The sequence below is a fragment of the Cyphomyrmex costatus genome, unplaced genomic scaffold (assembly GCF_001594065.2).
Source record: "Cyphomyrmex costatus isolate MS0001 unplaced genomic scaffold, Ccosl1.0 scaffold330, whole genome shotgun sequence".
NCBI lineage: Eukaryota > Metazoa > Arthropoda > Insecta > Hymenoptera > Formicidae > Cyphomyrmex > Cyphomyrmex costatus.
In genome coordinates this window covers 1,200,845-1,211,194 of record NW_017277451.1, presented here as the reverse complement: position 1 = coordinate 1,211,194, position 10,350 = coordinate 1,200,845, and the positions used below count along the sequence as shown (strand labels likewise).

The 10,350-nt window shown below is 28.0% G+C and overlaps 1 protein-coding gene across 2 annotated transcripts; it reads left to right on the top strand.

Moving 5' to 3' along the window:
- The first annotated feature begins 4,106 nt into the window (after positions 1-4,106).
- DNaseII (deoxyribonuclease II) lies at positions 4,107-9,963 on the top strand. Of its 2 annotated transcripts, none has more exons than XM_018542424.1 (7): positions 4,107-4,267; positions 5,578-5,755; positions 7,170-7,349; positions 8,065-8,359; positions 8,925-9,027; positions 9,121-9,259; positions 9,535-9,963. In XM_018542424.1, the coding sequence occupies exons 1-7, from the start codon at positions 4,173-4,175 to the stop codon at positions 9,658-9,660; spliced, it is 1,116 nt and encodes a 371-aa protein (XP_018397926.1). In that variant the 5' UTR covers positions 4,107-4,172; the 3' UTR covers positions 9,661-9,963. The 2 variants fall into 2 exon arrangements, with proteins under 2 accessions (XP_018397926.1, XP_018397925.1); XM_018542423.1 differs by having other exon boundaries at positions 8,035-8,359.
- Positions 9,964-10,350: the final 387 nt, after the last annotated feature.

Sequence of the window (10,350 nt, the reverse complement as noted above, 5' to 3'; positions counted from 1 at the left end):
CCTATTAAATACAAAAATATCTAGGATTAAATAGATATAATTATTACAAAAAGTATATATAAATTCTTCAGCATTTATTATATTATAAAAAATTAATTATTAAAAGATAATGAGATTGAGAAGTTAAACAAATTAAGATTACAAGTACTAGTATGAGATATTTTTATGATAAGTACTTATAATATGTGATACTCTTTCATAAAAATTCTAAATAACTACTAATATAAAAGTTATTATAAAATACATCGAATATTATAATGTAACACACAAAACATTTTTTTATACATGCACACATACACATGTGCTTTGTTATTCATTGCAATAATTGTAATATTAATTATATCCTATATTACATATAAATACAATAATATGTTCATATTACGGACGGTACAATAACACTTCTTAAGAAAGCATGTGTCAATAAAGTTTTATCTTTATTATAAAAGCTATATTCACGTATAGGTATTACGAAAAAAACGTTCGCGTAAAAGAATGTTCCTACAGAGTGAGTCTCCGTTAGAGAGATCAATCTGTGAGATTAATATCGCGTGTACCGTGCGTGATCTTTATCGTCTCTCAATCTCGGTTATTGCAAGTGGACTGACCGACAATTCCAAGCCGAGCATCTCTCGAGCCATGGAAGTGATGGAAGGGCTCTTCGGGACACTGAAACGGAAGTCATCGCGCAGCTTGTTATTCTCTGACGGAGCCAACGATATACTCAGTCAGTGCGATCCGTTGTAGAGGCGCTCGTGGATTCGCTCCGCGGATGGTATCATCGGAGCTATCGCGCCATCCCTTCTCCTACGAGAAGGGAGAAAGACCACACGGACGTAAATGGAGAAACGAACGAAAGGCGGTGAGAATACACGCGGAACCTTTCGAATCCCTTGGAGAGTCCTTAGAAATTGGAGTTACTGCACGCCGCGCGTCACTCGGTCATTTTCACCGCGACACTTGTCGTGACGTTCACACTGCGTTACCTCCGCACGATGAATTCGCGTCCGCCATACCACACACCACCACAGTAACCACTGCACGAATTGATCGTGACCGACGAATATCGCTACTCCAGTGTTCAGTCCGAGCAGTGCCAAGCGGCGAATCACAGAGAACACTGGGTATCCCACAGGAGTCAGGACCGGCCACATGCGTTCCGGAGCCTTGCGCGTGCACCGGATGTCGCGATGCAACCGGATGCACATCTTTTCAGTTTTATCGCGCCGAATTTTCACTACTTCGATTTTTGCTCGACGAAAATGAACAAGCAGAATATATTGTGTTTGTGCTCGAATAAAAATGTACGGATTAAACGAAAATATAAAAAAAATCTAGATTTTTAATTTAATAAAATTCACTTAACAAAATTTTTATATTTTCATATATTTTATATGTATATATATTTTAAAGATTATTAGCATTTGTTTATGTAATTTAAATATACTACATGAATTTTAATTTGTTTTTCTAAATACAATACCTATGTAATTGTATTCTTTTGTACACGATAAGTTTCAGTAACTTCAATCGAACTCTGATTAATTTAACTGGCAGAGTTGTTTATGGTAAAATTTTTGATTATAAAATTCGTAGTCTCAAATCAAACTTTTTACTGTGTTAATAAAAATTAATTATGTTATCTGATAACAAAAGATAATACAGATATTAATTAATTAATTAAAATTTGAATTTAGTAGCTTTAAAGGAGTAAATATTTCTTTATCACTTGAAATTACTTGAGTAACAGTCGATTACTCGAATTTCTTCAATCGATCCTGTAATTTCGCGCTATCAAGTTAAATATAAATATTTTTTTCTCTCTTTTCTTCCACATTTGTTGTTTTATGTATTAATATTTATTATATAAAATATTTATATAATCACGCAGGTTATTAAAATCTTAAAAATAATTTTCAAAAAATGTAACGAGCATAAATATAGAATTAATACAATGAATATATAACATTTATCTTTCAATAAATAATAAGTCAAAATATTATAACAAATTAGAACAGCTTTCAAATTGCATTGAAAATAATACAAGATAGATGGAAGTACAAAATTAAATAAATTATATGTGTACAATATAAATGCATAATGCACAAATTGATAATATTCAATTTCAATATATTCCTTACGTTTTATTTCCTCAAAACTGGTTTTTTCATGATTTACTTTAAACAGCAATACAATAATAACAGTTAATAATGTATACGTAATTATTTTTAATAAATAAATTATAATATATATAAATTGTAAAATAAATAATAAGTAAATAATTTATAATACATACACGCGTGATTTACAATATTATACACAAGTGGAATCTGATTTTTTGTACACTCTGCATATATAATGTTAAAACTATTTTTATCATGCATTACATTTATTTCTCGCAGCAAAGATTTCATGTTTTACTACAGGAATGTACAGTCTGGATGCATGAGACGCATGATCATGTGACGTCTTCATTCTTCATGGTCAGTTTTCTTTCTTATGCCTTCGCGTCTGTGGAGGTTGGAGTTTGCACAAAACACATTTATATTATCTTCGTCACATTCATATTATCAGTGAATACCTGCTGTACAACGGTGTCGGTATCGTTAATCAAAGAAGCAGATTTTAAAAGAGAGGTGAGCATGTTTTTTTAGAGTATGTTCCGCGTATATGATGCACATGATGTATTATTTTATCCTTGATTATTGATTACTGAAATATATTAAAGAACACGATAAAATAAAATCATAATATACATCCCCAGTAAAAAATGGAACGCATTCTTAAATGCACGCATTTCTCTCATTTCGATGTATATATATTAAAGTTTTCACATGGCGCTGCTGTATTCTCAAAGGTCATCATGTGAACATAGGCGCAGATTGCGTGCGGGGGCGATGCTCAGTAACGCTCTGACGTTATCTACGTGTGTAGGCGGCGCGATATCGCTTTGTCTTATTCGAATATTTCAATTTTATTGTAATATATCACAGTCTTTAAAATGTTTAGGTAATTTAGCATTTTTATTAAAAAATGATAATGTGTGAATATTTTTAATGTACTGAGCGTCAAAGATTGTTGACACAAATTATATTGGATTAAATATAGAAGAAAAATTAATTTAATATTAAAAATTTAAGGAAGAAACAAATTTTATTTTTTTCTTGTTAACTCCACATAAACTTCTTATTAAAGAGAGATTTAATAGGATTTTTAATGTTAAATTTTAATATTTTCAAAGATATATCAACAGATCGATAAAATAAACTGTAAAAAATAAATTTTCAGAAATACTTTATTTTTACATAGGTATTTATAAACACAAACAAACTATTTCTATTTATAATTAAATATTAACAAAAATTGTTTTCTTATTCAATTTATATTAATTTTTCATAAAAATATTTATATTATTACGTAATGTAATTTGGAAATATAAATAATTATTTTATAGATTTTGAAAATATTATCCTGTTAAAAATAGCCGAAACCAAAACACTATTATTTCTCATTGTGTGTGTGTGTGTGTGTGTGTGTGTGTGTGTAATGTAACAATGTATTTATCAATATGATCAGTATAATGGTTTTCATAAAAAAATAGAAATAACATTTTTATCAATTCAAGATTTCTATTGTAAATAAATTCTTTAAACAAATTACTTTAATAACAAGAAATAATTAGCTTATTATCATTTTACATACAAATATATACAGTCTTATGTACATTTTGTACAACTGCATTTTTATCAGTATGCAAACAATTAAGAAGTGTTGATGATTGTAAAAGAAACATTATTGTATAATGTAATTATCTTATTAAAATAATAAAATATCTATTATATATGGTATTGTAGCTGTGCTTGTGTAAATTCGTACGTGTTTCAGATGGAGAGTTTCGACAAAAATACGTGACATTTGCTTCATTGAGTCGAAAGTAATGCAAACCGAACTCTTCATTGGATCGATTCTAACTTTCGTTTTGTCGCTACGATATAATTGGTCCGTAAGTATAATAGTATATGTACAGAAGTGTGTTTGTCGATGTATTTTAATTAACACTATTTTATGTCATAACTTATAAATGTCTGCTCGTTCAGAGAGCAGCAGATTACAAATTGGTGCGCTCGTGATCGCTACGGATTTTTCTTCAATTTGCATATCGATAACATAATTTAATGATGTTCTTACTATTGTGCATAAGCATTTTGTTCCTTACATGCAATGCGGAAAATGCTCGGTGTAAAGATGAAAATAATCAAATTGTTGATTGGTGAGTGCCTTTAATATATTATGTATTTTTATGTTTTCACTGCTGGTTGTAAATTATAATAATTTTTCAAGATTTTAATAATTTTTTTAACATGAGGTCAACTGTTTTAAGTCATTACAACTTATAAAAAATTATTTTAGAAGAACCAAAAGTGGAATAAATGCATTTTTGAATATGATTATTTTATATATTATAATATTTTGAATATAATTGTTGCATATGATTTTGTTGCAAAAAATAATTCTTTGTGGTTAAATTAAGAATTTCAAATTCTAGCTACAAACAGCTCTCAATTTTTTTCAAAATTTGATTATAAAACTAAAAATTTTGATGTGCTTGAATTCATTAATCGTAAAATAATAGAACTTAAAAAAAAAAGGAAAAAGTTAAGTATTATAATATTTCAGGACCAATTCATTTTTATTCGAAATGTAAGTAGTATAAATGTATTTCGAATTAAAACCCAATATAAGTTGCTGTGATGGTAAACATGTATAATTCAAATTATATTTATATCTGTATATGAAAAAAGTCAATTGGACCTAGAATATTATAATACTTAATTTTTTTTTTCTTTTCTTTGAGATAAACTATATTACCAAGTGATCAATTAATACGATGACTTCAAAATTTTTATATTTAATATTAATTTTTAAAGAAAAGAGTAAAAAAAAAACTGAAGGGTGTCTAAAGCTGAATATAAGCACAAGAACTATCTCTTTTGCAACAAACCGTATTTCAGCGTGTTTCCATTCATCCCCTTAGATCTAAGGATAAATAAAACAATATGAAGAATATATGCATATATATATATATATAATATATAATTAATAATATTTAATACGTACAAAATTAACACACATTAATTTTGTAATTGTTATAATTATTAAATAATTAAGTTCAAATCAATTCTATTCATTTTCAAACGTTTAATATTAAAAAAAAAAAACTGATATTGAACAAAATATGTTCCAATAACAAAGTAAACAATTATTTTTTTAAACTTATAATGAGTATTAAACAAGAATTATATTTTGTAATGTTTCTGTATTTAGAGTTAATGAACATTATGTTTTAAATATTTTTTTATAATACTGTTTAAAGCACATATAAAGAGAGCATTATAAAAATATTAAAAAACACGCATACATACAATTCTTTGTTCTTAAAAAAAAATCTATCTTTTATCAACTCGGTAACATTAATCTTATTAATGTTACAATGTTGCGTTTATCTAGTAACCATATATTGTGTTTCCGCTTTCCGCTATCGATAACTTTATGAACAATTATCGCAATGTGCAATTTCAGGTATGTGCTTTACAAGTTGCCGAAGATATCAGAAAGCAGCAATCCTGTGATTAGAAATGGAACAGCGTACTTATATATGACCAATAATACTGTTGCTAAAGGTTGGCAGTTATCTACGAAAATAATCAGTGCAAAAAACTCAATACCAGGAATTACTTTAGCATCTTTATACAATGACGTAAGAACAAATAAACCGTAAGGGAAAAGAGGATATAAATAGTGCCGGATTTTTTCACTCGCCTTGCAATGCTAATTTCAAGATTACAAGATATGATTTTTCAATAAAAAGATGCTTTCCTCCTTTAAATATACAAAAAATTTAATCAAAGGTCCCATAGGCTATGTATAAAAGTTAAATTTTCATAAGAACTGAAATCTGCATTTTTTTGTCACTATTTGCCCCACCCTAAGGACAAATAGTGACACTCTACCCAGTGAGAAATGACAATGGAATCGACGTCGATTTGATGATTTCGACGTCGAATCAATTCGATGTCGATTCCATTTTCATTTCTCACTGGGTAAGGGGCAATTAGTGACAATTACATATAATCGTCAAGATGAAAACCGAATAGGAGATAAAAACTGTGTATTATATGATATAATACACAGTTTTTATCTTCTATTCGGTTTTCATATAGTGACAAAACTTATCGGATTAAGTTCTTATCTAACCAAAACGTCAAGATGAAAACCGAATAGGAGATAAAAACTGTGTATTATACGATATAATACAAACTTAATCCGATAAGTTTTGTCATTATATGTACTTAACAGTAAACTGTCATTACTTGCCCCAGGAACTATTTTTTTCTTCATAACTTTATTGAGAAAACCAAATTGATATTATTTACAAATATAGAGATTATATCAAAATATAAATAAAAACATACGATCAGAATAGATTAAATCTCATTCAAAAATTCAGTAATCGAAAAATATAACTTGAAATATCACAAAAAGTTCCAGGTTTTACCTTGTTTCATGAAGGCAAAATTTTCTTCTCTGTTCGACTTCATATAATTTCGCTACATTCTCAAAAGATGATTAGATATTCGTGAATTATCCCCCCCCCCCCCCCGTCATTATTTGCCCCCATCTCTTTAAAAACATATTCATTTACTCAGGTGTGTTTGGCACATAAATCATTTTGTTTGGTACCAATTGTCAGTTACGTTATACATGCACAGTTCTAGTTTTTTAAGTACATGTTTAGATCCATTATTTGCTGTGTAATGAATGATAAAAACGAGTAAATATGATATGTAATCGGCCAAATAAATGATAAAATCAAAATTTTTTCTATTAAATTGATTTTCATTATAAAATAATTTTTTATTCACATTTATAAATTAACTTTTAATTCATTACAATTTATTTATTTTTGAGAATTTTTTCTCTCTAAAGAATATATAGAATTGCAAGAATACACAAAACTTCTATTTTTCAAAATAGAGATTTTATAGTATATATTTTAAAAAATAGAGAAAAAATTATTTTTTATTTTAAAGTGTGTTGTGCATAATATTTATTATCATAATATAACATACATACGTATGTATATAATATTTTACATAATCATACATGTTTAGTCAATTGCATCAGAGACTTTCTGGGTTTTGTACAATGATGATCCGCCTAACAGACCTGTCAATGCAAAATATGGTCATACAAAAGGTGTTGTGATGACGAACAAACAAGAGGGATTCTGGTTAATACATAGCGTTCCGAATTATCCACCTGTACCCAACAGCGGTAACGATACAAAACGAGTACGTATATAAGAGCGTTAAGAGTATACAAAATATTGATATTTTTCTTCATAATAATATTTTCTATAAATACTTTATAATTTTATTAATAGGTGAAATAGCCAAACAAATAAAATATAAAGATATTTATCCTGATTAATGTCGTATTTTTAAAGAATGTCTTTTTCATAAATTTTCTAAAGTCTGTTAAAACTATCAGTCTCTGTCCTTCCTCTGTATTCCTGTATAACATTTCATTACAATCATTAATTTAATAATTATAAAATAATGTTTTAAACATGTGAGTGAAAAATATCATATTTGGTCAAGGCTATGTTCTTCGTATCTAATAATATTTCTAGTAAATTTATACAATTTCTGAGCTAACTATAATAACTATGATAATTTATCGGTCTTGAAACACAGTCAACTGAAGCTGGAGTAATAATTTCACAAATGAATTGACAAACAATTTAATAATATTGATGCTCATAGGCATCTTAAAACCCGTATATAAATAATTTTATTGTGTAAAATATCTTCAGCCGAAAATCGAAATCTCATATTCCGTATAAACATTTTCACCATTCAACAACCGAGGCAGTCATGTGTTACCTGAGCTCATTTAACTTTATTGTGACGATGTTTTATATAATAACATAAGATTTTAGATGTAGATGTTTTGTTTAAATTAAAATAATCTCAGGGACGATTGGATGAAAATTCAACTCTGCAGGGAAACCAATCCGAATATGATTATCCGACATCCGGAATGAATAATGGACAGAGCTTTTTGTGCATTTCCGTGGACGACGATCAATTCGATATTATCGGTAGACAATTGATGTATAATCAAATAATAACATATAGGAAAAACATCCCCGCTACATTTGTCGCGATGTTTCCGATACTTACGGCCGCGGCTAATCAGAAACGTATCAGAGAAGCACCTTTCATCAGCAAAACGATGTTAAAATCATCTGGCGGTGTTGAATTTGTATCATTTGCTAAGAGTGATAAGTGGCAGAAAGGTAAACACTCTGGGCATTTTTGTGTATATAGATATTGCGGAAAATAATTTCAAGTGATGTCTTCAAAGTGAGATACAAAATACAATATTTTGTCTAGCTTGTATAAATCTATACATAAATAATACAAACTTATATATGATTTTTGCATAGAAATATTTTTCTTAGGTCAGTTTTTATATTTAAAATTTGTGTTTCTTTACAAACAATTAAAAAATGTTATAAATCAATCACAGAGCCGCATTAGTATCTTAAACCATTATTTATGATAGTCTTAAAAGAAGAATCGATTATAAATACTAACCTTTATATATATGTATATATTGTTTTGCATACTTGTTAGTAAAATATTGTACATATTTTACATATATAATACTATAAGATGATAAATAATATATCTTTGAAAAAGGATGTCTGTTGAATTTTAAAAGTCTCTCTCTTCATTTTTAATTTAAATCATTTGTTTTATAATTGGTGGAATATATGTATATTTTACATATAATTAACGTATTTCTTACAAAATCTTGTTAATAAGTAATTATAATGTATTCTTTGTGTTAATTTATAGATTTGTACGACGAATTTGTTGCGCCGACGTTAAAAACAGATTTATTTGCCGAAACGTGGTTGAATGGACGAGGTAGACTACCATCAGACTGCGAACAAGTGAAGTAATGTTACATTTTTCATTTTGACCGTTAAATAAATTTTAGTTAAACTCATATATTAAATTAAATTAAATTAAATTAAAAAAATTTTTTTAGAGTTTACAATATCGTATCCATTAATTTGGCATCAGTTAACATCGATTTTAAGAGTAGTCGCGATCATTCTAAGTGGGCTGTGGCTGTTCAAGGTAAAACTAATAAAACCTGGACTTGCATAGGTGATATTAACCGAGCAGTAAGTACATGTCTTGTAGAAAAAAATAACGAATCAAGGTACCTATTATGGAACAAAGTTGGAATGGATTCCGATAGGAATTATTCAGTTATTCTCTAGATTTCTATTGTGTTTTTTAGGGAAAATGGAAAAATTCCGATCGGAATCCTCCATTCCGACTTTGTTCCATAATAGGTACCCTGAGCTGATAAATTAGTTAATTAGTTTATAAACAAGAAAAATTTATTAAACGAACTGTTAAAACAAAAATTAGTTAATATTTTATTGTTTTCCAGGATACTCAATACATACGAGGCGGTGGAACTGTCTGTTTCAATAATCGGAAAGTCTGGAATAATTATCGGAAAGCGGTGAATGATGTGGAGCAATGTCCTAAGCAATATAAAACAATTTTAGTTTAAGGAATTTAATTTGAATCAGAGAATAATAGATGCTAAAAAAATCAAATAATTTTATTCTCTAACTGCATATGTAGTAATGCATTTAGAAGAACAACCGCTCATTATGAGTGCCTAGTGAGCTCTTTTATCTGATTTTAATCTATATTTTAGGATTTTATGGAATATGCCATATGCCAATGAAAGAGTTTATTGAGAGCTCAGTGAATAGTTGTTGTTCTGAACGCGTACATATTATATTCAACACTGTATAATTTAAGTATATTGTAATCATGAATTATAGCGAATAATAACAAAATAATATGAAAAGCAATCAATGTAAAATCGATGTAGAAAATAATATTTTTCTATAGAAAACGAACTGTATATGTTTAAACTAGTAAAATAAATGTAAAGATGCGTTATAAAGATGCATTTTGTATTAATTTCCAAAATCTTATCGACAGTTTCTTGAGATATGTTACCGACGAAATGAAGCTTGTTGATGTAGAATTGTAACATTTCACACGAGAGGTCTCGTCGTCACTAAATGCGATTGAAATATGAAAAATCGATACAAAGTAAAAAAATAAAAATAAATATATGTCAAAAAAATTAATAAAATATTAGAAATGTAATATTGTAATTATTTGAGAGGAACATTATATTTGATTTTAATAAGAGTATATTGTTTTTATATATAAAAGAGTTTTA